The sequence below is a fragment of the Cherax quadricarinatus genome, chromosome 65, assembly GCF_038502225.1.
Source record: "Cherax quadricarinatus isolate ZL_2023a chromosome 65, ASM3850222v1, whole genome shotgun sequence".
NCBI classification, from domain to species: Eukaryota; Metazoa; Arthropoda; class Malacostraca; order Decapoda; family Parastacidae; genus Cherax; species Cherax quadricarinatus.
In genome coordinates, this window is record NC_091356.1 from 24523902 (window position 1) to 24549196 (window position 25295).

The 25295-nt window shown below is 40.4% G+C and overlaps 1 protein-coding gene across 1 annotated transcript in view; it reads left to right on the forward strand.

The window, feature by feature from the left end:
- LOC128700476 (zinc finger protein 850) overlaps nucleotides 1–7726 on the forward strand; it is a 42794-nt gene extending 35068 nt beyond the window's left edge. Inside the window, exon 2 of the mRNA XM_053793706.2 lies at nucleotides 1566–7726. Coding sequence (XP_053649681.1) covers nucleotides 3000–6557 — 3558 coding nt within the window. The 5' untranslated portion in view covers nucleotides 1566–2999 and the 3' untranslated portion in view covers nucleotides 6558–7726. The remainder of the gene's footprint in view (nucleotides 1–1565) is intronic.
- Nucleotides 7727–25295: the final 17569 nt, after the last annotated feature.

The following is a 25295-nucleotide window of genomic DNA, read 5'->3' on the forward strand; positions in this document are numbered from 1 at the left end:
TTGCCGTGATGTACTCAAAGTATGTATTGCTTTCTCTGACAATAATGTCCATCGGGTTCATCGAAGAATAACTGAAAGCATTCCAGTTCAGTAGCATTGTTCCCAAGTGTACATGATGGCCATATTCCACTTTGTATTTCATCAAAGTGATGGAGATTGGGAACAAAATTGTTACCTTGTTGCCAAATCCCAGATGCGGTCTGCTGGTGAGTACTGGATATTTACAGGTTGTGGTTGTGGATGTTGTGGGAGTGTAGGGTTGGTTGAGGCTGGTTGTGGCTGTGCTGAGTTAGCATCATGTGTAGTAGCGTGGCCCACTGCTGGTGCCACATGACTCATGCCACCACCACTATCACCATCACCACCTGCTGCCCCACGCACATCATTCATCCTCATTGTAACAATATCATCATCTTCACTTTCAGTTCATGGTGTAGAGCCACGGGATGTACTCCAAGATTTACTCCTTCCCCTTGGAACAACATATGACACACTACCAGAACGCATGCTATGCCGTATATACTGCCGCTTCACTGGAGAATATTCACCCTCACTGTCGCTACTAGAACTGCTTTCTATAGCTTTGAAATCACTATCACTATCACTTTCACTGCTCACATCTGAGTCTTGTACACAGGCAAATAGTTTCCTCTTTCGTCCTGGTACAAGTGAATGTGAATGAGACAGCCCAGTACCAGAGGTGGAAGGTTGTGGGTCATCTGGATTTTCATCACTAATTATGTTATCCTGGGTGCTGCTTTCAGTCACACCCACTCCAAAACCATGAAATTCACTTTCACTGGCATTTCCATCACTGTTAGAGCTATCACTTGGGAACAAAAGACCTCCAATCCGCCGAGGAGTTAGGTGGTACTTACCACGAGGCATGGTGAAAATGGAATACCAAGATGGCATTCCCACAATGCACCACTGAGTCCCTTTTTTTTTCACAGGGTGCACACCCACCACTCAGACCCATTCTCTCTCATGTAGGCCTACCAGGTTTCTCCCGCTTGATTTGAAACTGCTAGAATTTATGCGTATAAATATGTCAAACACGGTGGCTCATAAGACATATATATACGACCGAAACAGTCAAAGGGTTAATCAAATAAGAATAATATTTAAAGAGGTATGGCCAAAAAAAAAAAAAAAAATGGAAGGTTCAGGAGAAGATTTTTCTGAAAATGTTCTCATCTGTTTACCTTCCCTAAAGCTATTTGATTGCCTAAAAGGCTTTGTATAATCAGTAGTGTTTCACAAGGCTTTTGCTTTCACTTCTTTTAGAGCTTTTGTAAATAATAATCCCAGTCTGAATTCATTCTGTTCCTTTAAATATTAGTGGTTCATCAAAACATTTTGAAACAGTGTATCATTATAAAAAATCTTGATTAGATAATCTTCAGTCTGCACTCTTATGTTTATTGAACAGTATGCATATTAAAAAAAAATGGAATGTTTCTGCAGCAATGTTTTATTGAGGTCATAGAGATCAAAGAAATTCTTTATATTAGAGCAAGTCAAGCCTTCTTAAAGCCTCTTATTTATCTTTTTTGTTTTTGCAGGTCATCCTTTCACCAAAACAAGTACTGCAACAGTGCCAAGACTCAATAACATAAGCTCTTGTATGTGGCAGCATCACCAGAAGAATTATTGCAATGGTGCCAAGACCCAGTGCTATTAATGCTATGAGGGTGACGGAAATACTGTGGTTTTAATGGTGCTGGCAGTTATTGTGATACAGCTGGCTATATTCAGATATACTATATGTTAAGTGTCACTACATGGTATTTTGAAGTTTGGCCATACAGCATCTTGTGGAGGCAGCTTCATTAATGAAAATATTGCTGTGCAACTTGGTTATTTACTACAGTTATTGATAATTCATCTGAAGTGCTCTATATGCATTATCTACAGTTCTACATGTAGTTCACTAAAAACCATCTAGATTCAAGAGTAATTTATTTTAATTAATATTTTGACTTCTTGTACAGCATGTACAAATATTCCAGAGGTTGTGTAAGATTTATTATATTTGGATAATTAACAGGGATTTAACCATTAATTTATAAGTGCATGTAATTGAAATTGCTTTATACTGTGTATTCAGTGTCCAAAAAAAATGTGACATAGGTATTCTAAATGAAACCTATTTAACCACATCTGTAATATTAATTCTCTACTTCATTTTATTTTCTCACAATTAGATGCCTACATTCACATGAAAAAAATTCTTGTCGATCATATTTATTTGCAATATTATTGCCATTTTTCATCATCCACTTGCTGTGTGAGTTTCTGACTCATTGAAGTTTTACCTTGAAATGAATACATAAAAGTTTCCTGGTGTATACTGACATTAAGACTACATACATTATTGCTCCAAAAACAGAGACAGATGAATTAATTACCTTCATCATTTTGTAAACAGAAAAGTTGATCATAGAGTAAGCATCGGTAGTGAAGCGATGGACATCAATCTAGAGTCTGTTATATAGATTGTGAACCTGTATGACTCTTGTATGTGCGTGTTTACTCTGAAGAGTAACTATACTTGGGTATTGACCCTCTTATTCCCCTCTCCTGTCTTTTCCTATACATATTAGCCATTCCCCACCAAGGTATGGTAACCCAAGAGGCAACTCATTTGCCTTCAGTCGTTCAGTATTGAACTTCCCTCTGAAGCATAACGTAAAAGCAAGTTCTCAGAACTAATAAATAACAGTAATGTACAAGATGTAATTTTTTAGCATTTTCTTGATATCTGTATGCAAATGTTTCTACAGTAAATAAAAGTTTCATTCAAAAGTTCGTAGATAAAATAATTACTATTCATTGTGTCTTTTAAAATTAAACTTGAGAATTTATATACACAAGTAGTCAGAACACACGACCTTGTTTTTTAAAACCTTTTTTAACAATGATTACATTTATAACATCATTTTGAAATTCATGCTTAAGAGTTTATTTAACTGTTCAGAAGTCTACAACAATCTACAATGCATTTTATAAAAGAAGAGCCGAGTGAGAGTCCACCTGAGACTCCAGAAACTAAACCAGTCTTTGAATTACAGTCATCTCTAATAAAACAAATAAGAGTTCACACAGAAGTGAAGCCACATCAATGTTCGGTATGTCTGCAAGATTTCACGCAGAAATCGCATGAAATGAAACACTCGGGAGTTCATCTAGAAAAGAACTCTCTGAAATCACACCAGTGTTTATTGTGTTCAAAGTCATTTACAAAAGATGAAAATTTACAAAAGCACTTGGAAAAGCACACAGGAGGAAAGCCGTATACTTGTTCAAAATGTCAAAAACGTTATTTAAAGAGAGGAAGCTTAATACGTCATCTAAGAAATCACCCAGGAGAAAACCCATGGCAGTGTATAGTGTGTGTGAAAGACTTTTCAACTAAAGATGCTCTAAAACGACACATGAGAATTCATACAGGAGAAAAACCATACCAGTGTTCTGTGTGCCAAAGAGATTTTTCAGATAAATCAGTCTTAGTAAGACACATGAAAGTTCATACAGGAGAGAAAGCCTTTGAGTGTTTATTGTGTAACAAGCAATTTATTCAAGTATCTTGTCTAAAACAGCATCTAAAAGTTCATGCAGAAGGGAAATTTCATCAATGTTCAGTGTGTGCAAAAACATTTTCAAATAAATCTCAACTAGACCGACACTTGATATATCATGCAGGAGGGACACCATATAACTGTGCAGTGTGTTCAAAAGGATTTTTAAGTAAGACAAAGCTAGCAAGACACACCAGAATTCATACAGGAGAAAAGCCTTTTCAGTGTTCAAAGTGTCAGAGAAGTTTTTCAGATAAATCAATTCTTGTACGACACATGATTGTTCACTCTGATGAAAGATATCCCTGTTCGGTGTGCTCAAAAGATTTCTCACGGAAATCTCTTCTTGATCAGCACCTGCGAGTTCATACAGGAGAGAAACCATTTCATTGTTCGGTATGTCCAGAGCGTTTTATAAATAAAGGAAGGCTAATAAGGCACATGAGAATTCATACAGGAGAAAAGCCATTTAAGTGTTCGGTATGTCTAAAAGCCTTTGCAGAGAAACCCGTTTTAATACGTCACATGAGAGTTCATACAGGTGAGAAACCATATCAGTGTTCTGTGTGTTCCAAAAAATTTTCACAGAAAATACATCTAGAACAGCACATGAATGTTCATAGAGGAGGGAAGCCATACAACTGTTCAGTGTGTGTAAAAGGCTTCTTGCATTTAACAAGTCTAAAACGACATGTTAGACGCCATGTAGGAGAAAAGCCATACCAATGTTCAGTTTGTCTAAGAAACTTGTCAGATAGCACGAGTCTAATACAGCACATGAAAATTCATGGAAAAAAGAAAAATCAGTGTTCATTGTGCTCAAATAAAACTTCCCAGATAGATCTAAAAAAGCAGTTAAATGCTAGTGCACGAAGGAAAATATACAAGTGTCCAGTGTGCAAAAAATATTTCCTCAATAAAGCCAGCCTAACACGACATAAGAAAAGCCACATAGAGGAAAAACTGTTTCAGTGTTCGGTTTGTCTGAAAGATCTGTTAGATAGTACAAGTCTAATAAAACACATGGTAACTCATAAAACAAATAAACCACACCAATGTTCAGTGTGTTTAAAGAACTATTCAGATAAATCTGGTCTACAAGAACACATGAAGACTCACACAGAAGATAAATTCCAGTGTTCATTGTGTCAAGAAGACTTTGAAGATAAGTCAGCTCTGGAACAGCATACTATAGTTCATACACAAGTGAAATCAGAGGTGACTTCAGACTGGGTGGAAGATGTTATAGGTAAAAAGGAAGATGTTACAAGTAAAAAGGAAGAAGTTACAGGTAAAAAGGAAGATTTTAAAGGTGAAAAGGAAGATTTTAAAGGTAAAAAGGAAGATTTTAATGGTAAAAAGGAAGATATTACAGTTCATACAGAAGAGAAACTTGAGAATTCAAGGTGTATAGGGGATTCTGAAAGTAAAAATAAATATTCTACAGTTCAAGCAGAAGACATGGTATTCCAATGTTCAGTTTGTTTACAGAACTTTTCAGATGAAACTCTTATAGAACATGTGAAAATTCACTCACATGAAAAATGCAATAAATGTGTGGAAGACTTAAACGATAAAAAAGATGAAGATGAAGACATGACAATTCAGGCAGAGGATATATTATACCAGTGTTCAGAGTGTCAGACAGAATTTTCTGATAAAGAAATGATCATGCAACACATGAAAGTTCATACAGAAGAAAATCTTGAGGCCAGTTCAGTGTGTGTAGGAGATTTTAATGGTACAGAGGAGCACACAACACTTTATACAGAAGATATATTATATCAGTGCTCAGGGTGCCTAAAAGAGTTCACAGATGGGAAAATGCTCATGGAGCACATGAAAGTTCATGCAGAAGGGAATCCTGAAGAGAGTTTAGGAAGTGTAACAGATTTTCAAAGTAAAGAGGAACAAGTGGAATTTCCTACAGAAGATATATTATATCAGTGTTCAGTGTGTCAAAAAGAATTTACTGCTGAAAAAATCCTCATGGAACATATGGCAGTGCATACAGATGAGAAACCTTTCAAATGTTCAGTGTGCCTGAAAGAGTTTCCAGAAAAAGGAAGTTTAGAACAACACATGAAAGGTCATGGAGGAGGGAGACCATATAACTGTTCAGTGTGTTTAAAAAGTTTTTCAACTAAAGCTTGTGTAATGCGACACATGAGAGTTCACACAGGAGAAAAGCCATATCAGTGTGCAGTGTGTCTAAAATACTTTACAGATAAAGCAGTTGTAATACGACACATGAGACGTCATACAGGAGAAAAACCGTATCAGTGTTCAGTGTGCCTGAAACGCTTTACGCAAAATTCACATCTGAAGCACCACATGAAAAACCATCCAGGGGAAGATGTAGTGAAATTGCATAAATGTTTAGTGTGTTCTAAGAGAATTTCTCTAGAAAATTTAGAACAGCACTTGAGAGTTCATTTAGGAGATAAATTATATAACTGTCCACTGTGTCAAAAAGGCTTCGCAAGTAATGCCAGTCTAATAAGACATAGAAAAGTTCACACAGGAGAGAAGCCACATCAGTGTTCAGTGTGTTTCAAATTATTTTCAAGAAACTCTCATCTTAAACAACACTACAAAATTCATACTGGGGAGAAACCATACGAGTGTTCTGTGTGTTTAACACGATATATACAAAAAATACAGCTTCAACAACACATGAGAGTTCACACAGGAGAGAAACCATTTAACTGTTCAGTGTGTCTAAAAGACTTTAGATTCAAGGCAAGTCTTAAAAAACACATGAGAGTTCATGCAAGAGAGGCATCCCAGAAAGTTTTGCAGAAATCAAATCTTGACAAGAACTCAGGCAGTCATAAAGATGGCATGGCATATAAATGTTCAATGTGTTCCAAAGGGTTTTCAAATAAAGCCAGTCTAAATCGTCACATGAAAGCTCATGAGGAAGAAGAAAAACGTAATTGTATTCGTCATCTACAAGAGATCTTGAACAAATAAAATACTGAGCAAAAACCCATTATTTAAGTACGTAATGTAGTAAAGTCATTGTTGAGCTCGTAAAATGTAATTCAGCATTATTTTGAGAAAGAAGATTACTGAGTTTTTTAATGATATGAGAGTTAGTCTAAAAACAAAGATGGTAATTTCATGGGGTGAGCCTCCAGCAAGGTCAAGTTTCTGACTTGTTTTGGTTGACCTGTTCTTTGTTCTGGAATTGCTAGCATAGACTTGCTAACAGCAGAGGCTCCATCTCTCCTTCAGCAGGCATTGAGAGCCAATTGGGTTTTTTCTCAGTTGTTTGAAAAGTTATTTTGTGAAAGACACACAGGTCAGAAATTATTTATGTCATTTCTTTCTTCATTTATTATTTTAGTTATGGAATGTACAAATCTTAACACTTTTCATAGTTGATAATTTTATTTTTTTTTTCTGAAAAATAGATAAGCTTGCAAACTTAAGATTTTCTAGAGTAATTGTTGCTCAGTTCCATGAGAACTTTGATGAAACTTCTCACAAACATTAAACAAGCCTGCTAGCCTGATCTTCTCTAAAGTTACTGCTGTTAGTTTCATGAGTAACTTTGATCACACTTCTCTGAAACAGTACATGTGTGTGCCAATTCCTACATCTTCACTGGTATTGTTTAATATAATAATATTACATCTCTAAAATCTTGATATCACTCATTGTGGAGTGCAGGTAATAACCCCACATAGATTTGGAATGTTTTGTTAAAATAATACCAACAATCAGGTAACTGAGTTTTTATTTCACCAGAAGCTCAAGCGAGAGGTTGCAAGGCTTGCATCACATGGAGCTCAAGTGACAGGTTATCAAGGCTTGCATCAGATGGAGCTCAAGTGACAGGTTATCAAGGCTTAGCATCAGATGGAGCTCAAGTGACAGGTTATCTTAGTCTCTTGTGCCAACTGAAATTCACTTAACATTGCATATATTTGTTAATTTCTCTGTGCTTTTGTTGGTACAGTGTTTACTGTATCTGTAATATGTGATGTAGTACTCAAGTTTGTATTTTCATTTGCTTACCAGTAACTCATTAATTAAATTACAGCAGTTATTTTATTGTTTAAAATACACTCTTTGCCTTTCTTGCATCTTTTTTGTAGTTTTTTTGTATAATTATGAAAATAAATGCTTCAAAATTATTTCTTAATTCAAAACACACACAGCCTAAATAGTTATTGTTTTATATTTTATATTGTCAGCATTTTCATGGTTTTTATGACTGCTAATCCATGCCTCATTGTCTGCGCTGCCCTTTTTTTTTTTTTTTTCTCGAAAGTATTACTATAGTTTTCCTCTCGAGGGATGTGCTGATCCCTAGCCGCCATCTGGAGTTCTGGAGGGCGGTTTTGAGTGTCCTCAGGGTGATGGGTGTATCTCTGGAGGCTGCCTGTAGGTTGTGGCCAAAGGGGGCATGCATCTTGCCAGGTTTCCAACAGCCCTCTCTTGTCTGCCAAGGTGGCTCAGTGAATGTGAGGTTACTATCCTGGATTGCTGGCATGAATAGTAGGGTAGGAAGTGGGTTCCATGCAGCATCTGTACTACCTGCTGCACTGAGGGTCCTCTTGAGTGTGGAGGGGAATACAGCCTCTCCTCACTTAAAGACAGGGTTCCGTTCCTACGACCACGTACGTAAACGAATTTGTCGCTAGGTGATGAGCATACTATAATGGTAGTGGGTTTGTGTCAACCATCTTTGACGTTGTTTTAATGTCGCCTCTGCACCATTTATAACATTTCTGTTATATTTTTAAGTGTTTATCTAGTATTGTACTGTATATTGTAATAAACAGAATAGAGGAAATCAGCTGTAATATACATTATTTAGGTATGCATACTGGTCAGAGAGCCCGTCATAAGTCTGAGGCATCGGTAAACAAGTACATAGCTAAGTGAGGAGAGGATGTATATGGTCTTTTTGTTTCTCCTTGGAGCTATTTCCCACCTCCCCTTTCCTCTTCCTCCTGAGTCTTTTCCTTCCCTAGTGGCATCTTTACATGACCCTGGCATGTCCACAGACTTTTCTGCAGACATTTCTAAGAACCTGGTACAGTCTTCAGGTAACAACTTGTTGTTTAACTCCATTACTGAAGTTCCAACTGACTCTTTTGTTACTTCTGACCTTCTCTCTACCTTGATGAAAATTCCAGCTTCCCCCCATCCCCTTACAGTGCATTGATTTTCAGATCATTTGCACATCAAGGTGGATCAACTCCAGTCCCCCATCCAAGCAACTTCAACCTGTAACCAATTAAGCTAACCCTGTGACTGCTGCTACTTGCTTTTAACCCTTAAATTGTGCCTGAGGTACCAGTATGCAAATGCTGTCTGTGTCGAACGTACTAGTATACAGTGCTAGTCATGGCATTATGCCGTGTGAGTGCCCTGACATAATGCTGTGATGAAAATCAAAGGCAGCTGTTAGCATGTCATGGCCTGCCGCCACACTCCACAGTGACTCCTCAGTGCTGACGTGGCTGCTGTGGTGAGAGGAAGTCTTACACTTTTGTCTCTTATCTGCCCCATCTTTTGTCCTGTGTTCCCTTTGGTTTTGGGGCTATACATTTTTTATTATAGGTAAAAGGAAGTCTTTAACACCTGAAACTATAGCTCAGGTCATAGGGCTTCACAAAGCTGGGCACCAGATGAACGAAGTAGTGGAGAATGTTGGTGTGTGTGTGTGTGTGTGTGTGTGTGTGTGTGTGTATGTGAGCCTTCATTGAGTCACTGGGTGCAGCATTTCAAGGCTGATTGCGGTGTCGAGTAACCATCTGCCAAACCTTGGCCTGGCTCCTCAAAGATGACATCTGTTTGTACCTTAACTGTGTTAAAGAAGCATTTAGAGAGTACACCTAAGATAACTGCTAGAGAATTGAAAGAAAAGAACCCACATCTTCTCTCAGAGGTGTCTGTAAGAACTGTTAACAGACGTGTGTCAGAACTGGGCTACAGTAGTCACCGCCAGGTTAAGAAATCGATCCTCTCCAAGCCACAGAAGAAACGTAGGCTGGATTATGCAAAGAAATATCTTCACTGGAATTCTCAACAGTGGTCTGAAGTACTTTGGAGTGATGAAGCAACCTTCTCCGTTACCTGTAACCATGGGGGACATGTACCGGCCCAGAGGTAGTGACCCACTAGACCCACGCTACACCTGTGGGACCACCAAGCACCCAGACTCGCTCATGGTTTGGGGGTGTTTCATGCTCATAGTGATGCTGAACTCATTGTGCTGTCCAAAAACCAGTATATGAACCAGTATAATTATATTATTAGATGTTATATTAACACATCGGCTGATTCCCACCAAGGTAGGGTGGCCCGAAAAAGAAAAACTTTCATTATCATTCACTCCATCACTGTCTTGCCAGAGGGATGCTTTACACTACAGTTATAAAACTGCAACACTAACCCTTTCAGGGTCCAGAGGCCAAATTTCAAATTTTGTTATTTTTTCTTTGAAATGGTAGAGAATCTTTTTCTGAAGGTAATAAAACAAAAAGTACAAAATTTGATGGAAAATTAACAAAATTATGCTCGTAAATTTTGATGTGTCAGCGATATTTATGCATCGGCGATTTTACCGACTTTGATTCCCATTTTAGGCCAATTACATTATTCCAGTCAACCAAATTCTTAGCTATTTCACTAGCATTACTTTTATTCTATCAATTGAGCACAAGAAATTGCCAAGTCAACTGTTTCAACTACAAAATAATGTGATAAGAAATTGGTAATTTGGCCAATTTAATGCAAAGTTCAAAATATTCGTTTTAAAATAGGGTCCAGAATAAACAATGCAAGCATTCCTGGCACTAAACTAACATTTCCTCTGCTCATTAGTTACATTTTCAGGTCTTTACAAATGAATTCCCTTTTGGTTTTTTCACATAATGAATTTTTATTCAAACCAAAAATAGAAGATTTACTGTTATGTAATATTGTAAAAATTGTATGAATAATATCACCACATTTGTGAACATATATTAGACCCACCAGCTGGCGTGTATTAGACGTGTGAGGTCATTTGTTTACTCTTGAACATCGGCAAAAATTTAACGTTTCCGCAACTTTGAGCTCGGTTTCAAGCCATTTCCAGTGCTAAAACCAATCAAAATCATCTCTATTTCTGTAATATATCTTCCATTCTATCAAATGAGACCAAGAAATTGCAAATACAGCCATAAAAAACATACAAGAAAACACTGCAAAGTCGCTGTTTTAATGGAAAATTACGGTCTCAGTTTTTTTTTCTCTCATTATGCACTGTGTGCTGCAGGATTTGTTTTATGTGGTGCACACATACCACATAGATGTATTCTCTCTTATCTAGGCCCAAATTTACTGCTCACAGCTTATCAGAGTGAGCTGAGCTCATGGCGTAGATCTGTGGTTTGGACCCTCGACTCAAAGCTGTAGAACTATGGCACGGACCCTGAAAGGGTTAACACCCCTCCTTCTGAGTGTAGACACTACTTCCCGTCTGCAGGACTCAAGTCCGGCCTGCCGGTTTCCCTGAATCCCTTAAGTGTTACCTTGCTCACACTCCAACAGCACGTCAAGTATTAAAAACCATTTGTCTCCATTCACTCCTATCAAATACGCTCATGCACGCTTGCTGGAAATCCAAGCCCCTCGCACACAAAACCTCCTCTACCCCCTCCCTCCAACCCTTCCTAGGCCAACTCCTACCCCTCCTTCACTCCACTGCAGATTTATACACTAAGTCATTCTGTTTTGTTCCATTCTCTCTATAATTACCTGGATTTATTGTGTGACAATTTACCCGAGATGTTTGACAAGTGTGGGGCTACGGTTTTTAGGCAGGACAGTGCACCATGTCATACTGCAAAGTCTGTAGTTCAGTGGCTTAAGGACTGTGAGGTTCTTTAATGACTGGCCAGGCAATTCCCCAGACCTAAACCCTAGTGAGAACCTCTGGTTACTAGTGAAACGAAGTTTACTGGGCAAGGATATCAGGTCCATCCCACGGCTGGAGGCTGCTCTATATGAGGCATGGAATAATATACTTCCCCAAACACTCAAGAATTTGTGTGAGAGTCTTCCTACATGGCTGAGGGATGTAATTAAGCATAAAGGATGCAGCACCAAGTATTAAAACCTTAGTAAGTGTACAAATTTATGTATTATAATCTTTCATGGTATTATAATCTTTCATGTGTTTGTGTTGTGCTTTGGTATGTGTGTGGGGGAGGGGTGATATAATCCCATGGCTAGCACTGTAGAAGTGTAAGGTTCCAGGCTACTGCTGTGAAGCGAAAATTGCTGTAAAGTGAAACATAGCCTTTTTTTTTTTTACTTTCAACTGGATATAAAAGTGTACTAACATGTTTACACCATCATATATTAAGTGAGCAGTAGAGCTAGGTCTAAAAAATGCATATACAGTTACCTTAAAATATTTTCATTCCTAGCTTGTGAGTGGTGAATATATTTATTGTAGGAAGTCTGAATAAATGAAGAATGAGTATAATTGAAAACCACTGTATTTATGAAATTCTGTAAAGTGATGTGCTGTAAAGTGAGGCCCTCCTTACAAAAGTGATGTGCTGTAAAGTGAGGCCCTCCTTACAAAAGTGATGTGCTGTAAAGTGAGGCCCTCCTTACAAAAGTGATGTGCTGTAAAGTGAGGCCCTCCTTACAAAAGTGATGTGCTGTAAAGTGAGGCCCTCCTTACAAAAGTGATGTGCTGTAAAGTGAGGCCCTCCTTACAAAAGGAGATAAACCAAATGCGATAGTAATTATGGACAAGGTAGATTATAGGGGAAAAATAAACATTATATTAGGAGGAGATGAGAAACTCACGCACCTCTTAAATGATGCGTGAGTTTCCCGTCTCCTACACCTTGAGGGTCCCTGAATTCAATGGGTCTTCCCTAAACAATATTTATGTTCCCCAGGGGGGGGAGGGTTATACTAGCAGCTAGTATGAGACATAATGGGGCAGTTGTTCAGAACTCCTACTCGCTTTGTGTTGGGCTTTCCCTCACGAATAACCCGAAATTCAAACAACCCATGTTCCTCAAAATACCATTGTCCAAATAATACTAAGAGAAATATTGAGCATTACCTTACTATGGGAGCCAGGGGAAAGATGAATATCCACAGTACTTTCAGAAGCCTCTCCGATCCTTCGGTCACCAGGCGTTATTTTTGAAGACAGCTTGGCCCCTGAGCTGCTAGCTCCTTAGAGATGTTGACTGCACACTGACTCTTTCCAGAAGAACGAGATAGCATCCCCCAGCCTTCAAATGCTCTGAGTAAGATGCTAGCTATCTCAATATGTCTAATCTCATTACCTAATATAACTTAATATTAATGTTTAATTCTAATATTATTTACTAACAATTTAAAGCTACCTAAATTGTCCTTAGTGCCTAAAACTCTCAATTGGTATAGTATTAATCTTACAGTTGGGTGTAAGGTTATGTTAAGGGTGACTGGGACTACACATCCATCAAATTATTTACAAATGAATCCTGTAGGCATGGAATGTTTTTCCAAACATTTCATGCCTACTGATACCCAAGGCATAGAATCTGTACAGATTTGATTTCTGTTTGCTACAAGTATGGTGGCACTTTGATATTTGAACTTAATCCATTCCATAAGCTGTACGAATATTGAAAAAAAAATTCTCATAAGAAATAATGTAAATTGGATTAATCTTCTAGACCCCTAAAAATTACCAATTATAAAACATTTTTAGTGAAAATAATGCTTATTTATACCTTCTTTCAACAAACTGGCTGTATCCCACCGAAGCAGGGTGCCCCCCCCCCCAAAAAAAAAAAGTTTCTCTTTATAAGTAATGTATACAGGAGAAGGGGTTACTAGCCCCTTGCTCCTGGCATTTTAGTCGCCTGTTACAACAAGCATGGCTTACGGAGGAAGAATTCTGTTCCACTTCCCCATAAAATCATACATGAAAACTATAGCAACAATAAATACATGAAATAAATGAAAATTTAACTGTACTTTACCTTTACTAAGGAGCTGATGGCCTAAGAGGAAGGTAGGGAGATGTTATTGTTTGGAAAGAGTGTCACCTTCCATTGAAACATCAGATAAATGCCTGTCTTCTGTCTGTCTGTCCCTGTCTCTGTCTCTGTGTGTCTCTGTCTTCTGTCTGTCTCTGTCTTCTGTCTGTCTCTGTCTTCTGTCTGTCTCTGTCTTCTGTCTGTCTCTGTCTTCTGTCTCTGTCTTCTGTCTCTGTCTTCTGTCTGTCTCTGTCTTCTGTCTGTCTCTGTCTTCTGTCTGTCTCTGTCTTCTGTCTCTGTCTTCTGTCTGTCTCTGTCTTCTGTCTGTCTCTGTCTTCTGTCTGTCTCTGTCTTCTGTCTGTCTCTGTCTTCTGTCTCTCTCTGTCTTCTGTCTCTCTGTCTTCTGTCTCTCTCTGTCTTCTGTCTCTCTGTCTTCTCTCTCTGTCTTCTCTCTCTCTCTGTCTTCTCTCTCTCTCTGTCTTTTTTTTTTTTTTTTTTTTTTTACACAGGGTTTGACAAGGTTAAGGATCCCTAGCTTTATTGACAGCTATATTACAGGTTAAGGATTCCTAATTTTAATGGCAAGCTAAGAGCTGTTACCTACATCAGCTCATTTGAAAGCATTTTTAGTGTTATGAGACATACAAGTATGGGACATGATGAAGTTGGAGCCATCTGTGGGCCAGCATTTTCATTTGATCAACTGACTTTATCTCGTTGACATCATTATGCTGTACGAATGTGTTACATACTCGAGTCATCCTGGGTATGTATGATCTCAGATGGAGTGATGTTCTGGAGAAGGGTACAGCCAGAGTGAAGTTGCTGCTTTCTGCCCGTCTTGTGGCATAAAAGCTTGTTTCATGCTGTCCTCGAAGTGGATCCAAGTGTGGTATTTTGACAATATTGGCCTTGTACATAACAGTAAGGCCACCCACATCCCTCCTATGTTGAAGGCTCTGCTGAAATGACAGATCTATCCAGGATGGGTCCAGGCGAGAGATGAGACGTCTTGCTCTGTTCTCTACTCTGTCAAGCAGTCGCAGATGAGAGGGGGGGCAGGCAAACCAAGAAAGTGGAGCATACTCAAGGTGTGAGCGTACTTGTGCCTCGTACAGGATCTTGCAACCCCTACTGTCAAGCAGATGCGAGATACGGCGAAGTGCTGTAAGCTTCCTGGCTGCCTTGTTTGCAAGATTTACAACATGGTTCTTCATGGTTAGTTTGGAGTCAAATTTCACCCCAAGGATATCAACTTCTTCTCCAGGTGCCAACATCCTCCCATTCATCCTTACTACTGCACCAGCATTACCATCATGGTGCCTAGAGACGATCATCATTTGCGTTTTCTCAGGTGCAAATGTTACTTGCCATCTATTTCCCCAAGCTGATATAGCTCTCAGCTGGTGATTAATGTAGCTTAGAGCAGCTGGCATTTCTTCTCTTGGATAAGTGAATGTCAGTGTACAGTCATCTGCATATGCATGTGATTCTGGGATGAGATGAAGAAGGTCGTTGAAGTAGACGTTCCATAACAGTGGACCCAGCACGCTTCCTTGTGGAACGCTTGCCCCAATAGGATGCCTTGCTGATTCCGTTCCATTGAGGACTACACTTAGAGATCTACCATGAAGGTAATCACTGAGGAGACATAGTGTAGAGCCTGCAATTCCCAGTGCTTGAAGTTTTGCTAAGAGGCCCTGGTGCCACACCCGGTCGAAAGCGCCAGCAATGTCCAGTGCTACCACACAGCTGACTTTGGATTCATCCAGTGACTGGTGCCACTTAGTGGAGAGGTTTAACAACAGATCAGCAGCAGAGTAACCTTTCCTGAAGCCATATTGACGATCACAAAGTAGTGAGTGGTAGTCAAAAAAATCTGTCATTTGTCTTGAGATTATTGTCTCAAGGATCTTACCAGTGATTGACAGGAGTGACACAGGTCTGTAGTTGCTGATTTCTGCTCTGCTCTTCTTTTTGTGAACAGGGACTACATTTGCCTCTTTCCATGGAGAGGGCCATTTACACTGTACTAGGCAGTGCTGAAAGATGCGAGTTAGAGGTGCTGCTAGCTGGTCTGCACATCTTCTCAACAATCTTGGGCTCAACTTGTCTGGGCCCACAGCCTTTTCTTGGTCAAGTGATTTAAGAAGGAAATGCACCTCCTCCTGCCTTATTGTCACCACTGACAGTTTTGACACAGTTCTTGCAGCTAGCCAAGGAGGGTCCCTTGCTGGATCAGGAACTTGCATTTTGGTAGCAAAGTGTTCAGCAAAGAGGTCCGCCTTCTCTTGACTACTAGTAAAGGTGGTCCCATCCTGTCGATTTAGAGGTGGAATAAGTTCATCAGGCAGATAACCTTGTCTGTCCTTGACCAGGGACCACCAGGTTTTGGAGCCTACCCTACCTGATGCTAACTTTCTTTTAGTGTCCACCTCCCATTTAGCAATGGCCCACTTTTGAACATCACCCATATGCCTACAGGCTTGCATGTGCAAGTTCCTGTTATAGGTGGTAGGATGTCTCTTATACCTTCGCCATGCTTTGTACTTAGCAGTAGCAGCCTCTCTACAACGAAAGCCAAACCAAGGCTGATCTGTAGGCTTTGTCACATATTGCCGGTGAGGAATGTGTTCTTGTTGCAGATTAAGGATGTGTCCAGTGAAGGCTTTCACTTGGTTGTCAACATCCCCCTGGAGAAGAGCATTGCAGTCGGTGGTGGCGAGCTCAGAGCAAAGGGCTGGCCAATTACCTCTTTCCCATAGCCAGGTTGTGCATGTGGACTCCTCACCTCGTTCTGTTGGGATCTTAAGTGTGGTAAAAACAGCCTTGTGGTCAGACGATCCAACGTAGCCGAGGGGTTGACAAGTGACTATGCCTTCTGCCAGATCACTCACTACTGGGTCAAGGGAGGAGCCAGAGATATGAGTAGGGAAATCAACAAAGTTTCTCATGTCAAACACTGCAAGAAGGTCATCAAAGTCCCTCTGTATAAGGTGCTGGTTGAGGTCACCAACAATTATAATATGTTGACAGTAGTGTTGTAGCAGAAGGGAGTCAATATTTTCCATTAGGAAGTTGATAGGGTCTGCGTGTTGCCACTGAGGTCTGTACATTGCACATGCTAGTACAGAGGTACTAGTGTTTATACAGAGCTTGAAGAACATCATTTCAAGATGTGTAGGGGTGGCAACATCTATGTGCTGGGCATGAACACTTTTAGAGAAGCACACAGCAACACCCCCCCCTTGCCCTTGCCTGTCTCTTCTCATCCATGAGGTGTAGCCAGCAATTCTTGCAAAATTTTCTGGAGTCCTGTCATCCAAAAATGTTTCAACAACAGCTATCATGTCGGGACGTCGAGTGTTCACAAAGCTATGTGTGAGCTCTCCAACATTAGTAATGAAACCTCTAATGTTGGCCGACAGGATGCTGATAGACTGGCTCCTCATGATGAAGTGGTCAGCTTGAGGTGGTGGGTGTGTAGGGAATGTAAGGTGCCTTCTCTCTCTCTCTCTGTCTTCTCTCTCTGTCTTCTCTCTCTCTCTGTCTTCTCTCTCTCTCTGTCTTCTCTCTCTCTCTGTCTACACAGGGTTTGACAAGGTTAAGGATCCTAGCTTTATTGACAGCTATTTACAGGTTAAGGATTCCCTAACTTTATTGGTAAGCAAGAGGCTGTTACCTACATCAGCTCATTTGAAAGCATTTTGTTATGAGACATACAAGTAGGGAACAGGATGAAGTTGGAGCCATCTGTGGGCCAGCATTTTCATTTGATCAACTGACGTTATCTCGTTGACATCATTATGCTGTACGAATGATGTGTTCCATACTCGAGTCATCCTGGGTATGTATGATCTCAGATGGAGTGATGTTCTGGAGAAGGGTACAGCCAGAGTGAAGTTGCTGCTTTCTGCCCGTCTTGTGGCATAAAAGCTTGTTTCACGCTGTCCTCAAGTGGATCCAAGTGTGGTATTTTGACAATATTGGCCTTGTACATAACAGTAAGGCCACCCACATCCCTCCTATGTTGAAGGCTCTGCTGAAATGACAGATCTATCCAGGATGGGTCCAGGCGAGAGATAGGCGTCTTGCTCTGTTCTCTACTCTGTCAAGCAAGTGCAAGATGAGAGGGGGCAGGCAAACCAAGAAAGTGGAGCATACTCGGTGTGAGCGTACTTGTGCCTCGTGCAGGATCTTGCAACCCCTACTGTCAAGCAGATGCGAGATCACGTGAAGTGCTGTAAGCTTCCGGGCTGCCTTGTTTGCAAGATTTACAACATGGTTCTTCATGGTTAGTTTGGAGTCAAATTTCACCCCAAGGATATCAACTCTCTCTCTGTCTTCTCTCTCTCTCTCTGTCTTCTCTCTCTCTCTCTGTCTTCTCTCTCTCTCTCTGTCTTCTCTCTCTCTCTCTGTCTTCTCTCTCTCTCTCTGTCTTCTCTCTCTCTCTCTGTCTTCTCTCTCTCTCTCTGTCTTCTCTCTCTCTCTGTCTTCTCTCTCTCTCTGTCCTTCTCTCTCTCTCTGTCCTTCTCTCTCTCTCTGTCCTTCTCTCTCTCTCTGTCCTTCTCTCTCTCTCTGTCCTTCTCTCTCTCTCTGTCCTTCTCTCTCTCTCTGTCCTTCTCTCTCTCTCTGTCCTTCTCTCTCTCTCTCTCTGTCTTCTCTCTCTCTCTCTGTCTTCTCTCTCTCTGTCTTCTCTCTCTCTCTCTGTCTTCTCTCTCTCTCTGTCTTCTCTCTGTCTTCTCTCTGTCTTCTCTCTCTGTCTTCTCTCTCTCTCTGTCTCTCTCTCTGTCTCCTCTCTCTCTCTGTCTTCTCTTTCTCTATGTCTTCTCTCTCTCTCTGTCTTCTCTCTCTCTCTGTCTTCTCTCTCTCTGTCTTCTCTCTCTCTGTCTTCTCTCTCTCTCTCTGTCTTCTCTCTCTCTCTCTGTCTTCTCTCTCTCTCTCTGTCTTCTCTCTCTCTCTGTCTTCTCTCTCTCTCTGTCTTCTCTCTCTCTCTGTCTTCTCTCTCTCTCTGTCTTCTCTCTCTCTCTGTCTCTCTCTCTCTCTCTGTCTCTCTCTCTCTCTGTCTCTCTCTCTCTCTCTGTCTCTCTCTCTCTCTCTCTGTCTCTCTCTCTCTCTCTGTCTCTCTCTCTCTCTCTGTCTCTCTCTCTCTCTGTCTCTCTCTCTCTCTCTGTCTCTCTCTCTCTCTGTCTCTGTCTCTCTGTCTCTGTCTCTGTCTCTCTCTCTCTCTCTGTCTCTCTCTCTCTCTGTCTCTCTCTCTCTCTCTCTCTCTCTCTCTCTCTCTCTCTCTCTCTCTCACACACACACACACACACACACACACACACACACACACACACACACACACACACACACAGGGCCAGGAGCTCGGACTCGACCCCCGGAACCTCAACTAGGTGAGTACACACAGAGGGTTTGACAAGGTTAGGTTAAGGATACCTAGCTTTATGACAAGCTATTTACAAGTTAAGTATTCCTAACTTTATTGACAAACTAAGAGCTGTTACCGACATCAGCTCATTTGAAAGCATTTTTATTGTTATGAAACATACAAGTAGGGGACGGGATGAAGTTGGAGCTATCTGTGGGCCAGCATTTTCATTTGATCAACTGACTTACCCTTGATATACCTTTGAAGAGTTTTGAGAGTTTATCTACTCTGAGCCAGACCAGGCTCATCTGGTGCTTGCCTGGTCAACCAGGCTGTTGCTGCTGGAGGCCCACTGCCCCACAAATCTATCACAGCCTGGTTGATCTGGCACCTGGTGAAGATACTTGTCCAGTTTTCTCTTGAAGGCTTCTACACTTGTTCCAGCAATGTTCCTGATATATTCTGGTACGATGTTGAATAGTCTGGGACCCCGGATGTTGATACAGTGTTCTCTTACTGTCCCCACCACACCCCTGCTCCTCACTGGGTTTATTTTACACTTCCTCCCATATCTGTCACTCCAGTATGTTGTTATGGCAATGTGCATATTTGGGACCAGGCCCTCAAGTATTTTCCAGGTACAGTATTTATTATCATGTATCTCTCTCTCTCTCTCCGCTTCAGTGAATACATGTTCAAGACTTGCAGGCGTTCCCAGTAGTTTAGGTGCTTTACAGGCTCAGTGTGAGCCATCAACGATCTCTGTATTCGTTCCAGCTCTGATATTTCTCCAGCTTTGAACGGGGCCGTCAGCACTGAGCAATATTCTAAGTGAGGGAGCACTAGCAATTTGAAGAGTGTCACCATTGGCATTATTTCCCCCGTTTTGAAAGTTCTCAATACCCACCCCGTCATCTTCGTGGCTGTTGTGATCTTTGTCTTGTTATGGTCTTTAAAAGAAAGGTCCACTAACATAATTATTCCTAGGTCTTTTACATGTTCCTTACGTTCTATTTGGTGACCCTCTTTGAGTTTTGTATATAGTGTTCCTTTTGAGTTCTTCATTCTTTCCATACCTAAGCAGCTGGAACTTATCACCATTGAACGTCTTGTTGTTCTCCACTGCCCACTGGAAAACCCTGTTTATGTCTTCCTGTACTTTTTCAATGTCCTCTACCGTAGTAACTTTCATGCTTATTTTAGTGTCATCTGCAAATGTTAATACAAAAGTGTGCTGGGTGTTTTTGTTTGTCTGCTATGAGGATGAGAAACAGCAGAAGTGCCAGGACAGTGCCTTGAGGCACTGAGCTTTTGACCTTGCTGATGTTGGATTCTGCCCTGTTCACTACTATTTTTTGTGTTTGTGTTAGGAACCCGAAAATCCATCTGCCTACCTTCCCCATAATGCCCATGGCCTTCATTTTGTGCACTATCAGCCCATGATTGCATTTGTCAATTTTTTTTTTTTTTTTTTTTCAACAAGTCGGTCGTCTCCCACCGAGGCAGGGTGACCCAAAAAAAAGAAAGAAAATCCCCAAAAAGAAAATACTTTCATCATCATTCAACACTTTCACCACACTCACACATTATCACTGCTTTTGCAGAGATGCTCAGAATACAACAGTTTAGAAGCATATACGTATAGAGATACACAACATATCCCTCCAAACTGCCAATATCCCAAACCCCTCCTTTAAAGTGCAGGCATTGTACTTCCCATTTCCAGGACTCAAGTCCGACTATATGAAAATAACCGGTTTCCCTGAATCCCTTCACTAAATATTACCCTGCTCACACTCCAACAGATCGTCAGGTCCCAAGTATCATTCGTCTCCATTCACTCCTATCTAACACGCTCATGCACGCTTGCTGGAAGTCCAAGCCCCTCACTCACAAAACCTCCTTTACCCCCTCTTTCCAACCCTTTCGAGGACGACCCCTACCCCTCTTTCCTTCCCCTATAGATTTATATGCTTTCCATGTCATTCTACTTTGATCCATTCTCTCTAAATGACCAAACCACCTCAACAACCCCTCTTCTGCCCTCTGACTAATGCTTTTATTAACTCCACACCTTCTCCTAATTTCCACACTCCGAATTTTCTGCATAATATTTACACCACACATTGCCCTTAGACAGGACATCTCCACTGCCTCCAACCGTCTCCTCGCTGCTGCATTTACCACCCAAGCTTCACATCCATATAAGAGTGTTGGTACTACTATACTTTCATACATTCCCTTCTTTGCCTCCATAGATAACGTTTTTTGACTCCACATATACCTCAACGCACCACTCACCTTTTTTCCCTCATCAATTCTATGATTAACCTCATCCTTCATAAATCCATCCGCCGACACGTCAACTCCTAAGTATCTGAAAACATTCACTTCTTCCATACTCCTCCTCCCCAATTTGATATCCAATTTTTCTTTATCTAAATCATTTGATACCCTCATCACCTTACTCTTTTCTATGTTCACTTTCAACTTTCTACCTTTACACACATTCTCAAACTCATCCACTAACCTTTGCAATTTTTCTTTAGAATCTCCCATAAGCACAGTATCATCAGCAAAAAGTAACTGTGTCAATTCCCATTTTGAATTTGATTCCCCATAATTTAATCCCACCCCTCTCCCGAACACCCTAGCATTTACTTCTTTTACAACCCCATCTATAAATATATTAAACAACCATGGTGACATTACACATCCCTGTCTAAGACCTACTTTTACCGGGAAGTATTCTCCCTCTCTTCTACACACCCTAACCTGAGCCTCACTATCCTCATAAAAGCTCTTTACAGCATTTTGTAACTTACCACCTATTCCATATACTTGCAACATCTGCCACATTGCTCCTCTATCCACTCTATCATATGCCTTTTCTAAATCCATAAATGCAATAAAAACTTCCCTACCTTTATCTAAATACTGTTCACATATATGCTTCAATGTAAACACTTGATCTACACATCCCCTACCCACTCTGAAGCCTCCTTGCTCGTCCGCAATTCTACATTCTGTCTTACCTCTAATTCTTTCAATTATAACCCTACCATATACTTTTCCTGGTATACTCAGTAAACTTATTCCTCTATAATTTTTACAATCTCTTTTGTCCCCTTTCCCTTTATATAAAGGGACTATACATGCTCTCCGCCAATCCCTAGGTACCTTCCCCTCTTTCATACATTTATTAAACAAAAGTACCAACCACTCCAACACTATATCATCCCCTGCTTTTAACATTTCTGTCATGATCCCATCAGTTCCAGCTGCTTTACCCCCTTTCATTCTACGTAATGCCTCACGTACCTCCACCACACTTACATTCTGCTCTTCTTCACTCCTAAAAGATGGTATACCTCCCTGGCCAGTGCATGAAATTACCGCCTCCCTTTCTTCCTTAACATTTAAAAGTTCCTCAAAATATTCTCGCCATCTACCTAATACCTCCCTCTCCCCATCTACTAACTCCCCTACTCTGTTTTTAACTGACAAATCCATACTTTCCCTAGGCTTTCTTAACTTGTTTAACTCGCTCCAAAATTTTTTCTTATTTTCATTAAAATTTCTTGACAGTGCCTCTCCCACTCTTTCATCTGCTCTCCTTTTGCACTCTCTCACCACTCTCTTCACCTTTCTTTTACTCTCCATATACTCTGCTCTTCTTATAACACTTCTGCTTTGTAAAAACCTCTCGTAAGCTACCTTTTTCTCTTTTATCACACCCTTTACTTCATCATTCCACCAATCACTCCTCTTTCCTCCTGCCCCCACCCTCCTATAACCACAAACTTCTGCCCCACATTCCAATACTGCATTTTTAAAACTATTCCAACCCTCTTCAACCCCCCCACTACTCATCTTTGCACTAGCCCACCTTTCTGCCAATAGTCGCTTATATCTCGCCCGAACTTCCTCCTCCCTTAGTTTATACACTTTCACCTCCCTCTTACTTGTTGTTGCCACCTTCCTCTTTTCCCATCTACCTCTTACTCTAACTGTAGCTACAACTAAATAATGATCCGATATATCAGTTGCCCCTCTATAAACATGTACATCCTGGAGCCTACCCATCAACCTTTTATCCACCAATACATAATCTAACAAACTACTTTCATTACGTGCTACATCATACCTTGTATATTTATTTATCCTCTTTTTCATAAAATATGTGTTACTTATTACCAAATTTCTTTCTACACATAGCTCAATTAAAGGCTCCCCATTTACATTTACCCCTGGCACCCCAAATTTACCTACTACTCCCTCCATAACATTTTTACCCACTTTAGCATTGAAATCCCCAACCACCATTACTCTCACACTTGATTCAAAACTCCCCACGCATTCACTCAACATTTCCCAGAATCTCTCTCTCTCCTCTACACTTCTCTCTTCTCCAGGTGCATACACGCTTACTATAACCCACTTTTCACATCCAATCTTTATTTTACTCCACATAATCCTTGAATTTATACATTTGTAGTCCCTCTTTTCCTGCCATAGCTTATCCTTCAACATTATTGCTACTCCTTCTTTAGCTCTAACTCTATTTGAAACCCCTGACCTAATACCATTAATTCCTCTCCATTGAAACTCTCCCACCCCCTTCAGCTTTGTTTCACTTAAGCCAGGACATCCAGTTTCTTCTCATTCATAACATCCACAATCATCTCTTTCTTATCATTTGCACAACATCCACGCACATTCAGACTTCCCACTTTGACAATTTTCTTTACAGGAAAAGGGGTTACTAGCCCATTGTTCCCGGCATTTTAGTTGACTTTTACAACACGCATGGCTTACGGAGGAAAGATTCTTATTCCACTTCCCCATGGATATAAAAGGAAAAGTAATAAGACCAAGAACTATTAAGATAAAATCAAAGAAAACTCAGATGAGTGTGTATAAATAAACGTGTACATGTATGTGAAGTGTGACCTAAGTGTAAGTAGAAGTAGCAAGACGTACCTGTAATCTTGCATATTTATGAGACAGACAAAAGACACCAGCAATCCTACCATCATGTAAAACAATTACAGGCTTTCGTTTTACACTCACTTGGCAGGACGGTAGTACCTCCCTGGGTGATTGCTGTCTACCAACCTACTACCTTCGCAAAATCTGTGTAAATCGCATCTGCGTTTTGGTCATCTTCCAATGCCTCCGTAATTCTCTCATAATGATTCAGCAGCTGTGACAGGCATGATCGTCCTGGTCTAAAACCGTGCTGGTTTGGGTTATGTTGGTTGTGCTGCTCCATGAAATTTGTAATCTGCCGTCTCATCACTCTTTCGAAGATTTTTATGATGTGTGAGGTTAGGGCTACTGGTCTGTAATTTTTAGCTAGTGCTCTACTACCTCCCTTATGAAAAGGAGCTATGTCTGCACTCTTTAAGGCCTCTGGTATTTCACATACATCTAAGCTCTTTCTCCAAAGAATACCGAGTGCTTGTGCTAGTGGCACTTTGCACTTCTTTATAAACAGGGCATTCCACGAATCTGGTCCAGGTGCTGAGCGAGTGGGCATGTTATCCATTTTTTTTTCGAAAACTATGGGATTTATACTAATGTCAATTAGTTGGTCTGCGTGGCCTTCTGGAGTGAAAAACATTTTTGTGTTATCTACCATGCTGTCATTTAGTGGGTTGGTGAACACCGACTCATACTGTTCTTTTAGGATTTCACTCATTTCCTGTTCGTCGTCAGTATACGAGTCTCCTCTCAGTAGTGGTCCAATTCTACAGGTAGTTCTTAGCTTGGATTTTGCATAGGAATAGAAATATTTTGGGTTTCTTGCAATATCCTGTGTATCCCTTTGTTCCCTTTGTACTTCTTCTGTAAGGTATGACGTCCTAAGTTTTTGCTCTAATTCAGTGATCTCACGGCTAAGTCTATCTTTCCTCTGTTGTAGCATATGTATTTGTGTTTTTAAGTGATTCAGTAACCCGTTTTCTTCTTCTGTACCATCTATGCTCTCTCTCTATATCTGATCTTCTGGGTTTCCTCAGTGGTACATATTTTATACATACCTTGTATGCTTCTATATTCAGCTTCTCTAGGCACTGGTGGAGATTTAGGGTGCTCATGTCTGATAGCTCTTGGTTTATTTTTTCCCAATCAATTCTTTGGTTGTTAAAATTAAACTTACTGAACATCCCATCTCTAACATTAGTGTTGCAGTTTCCTAACCCTGAGTTAATACTCGTTTGAACCTCTTATGATGTTATGATCAAGTATATTGTTTTTGTAACTGTTATGTCTCTGATCAGTTCCTCGTTGTTTGTGAATATCAAATCCAGGGTATTTTCATTTCTAGTGGGATCA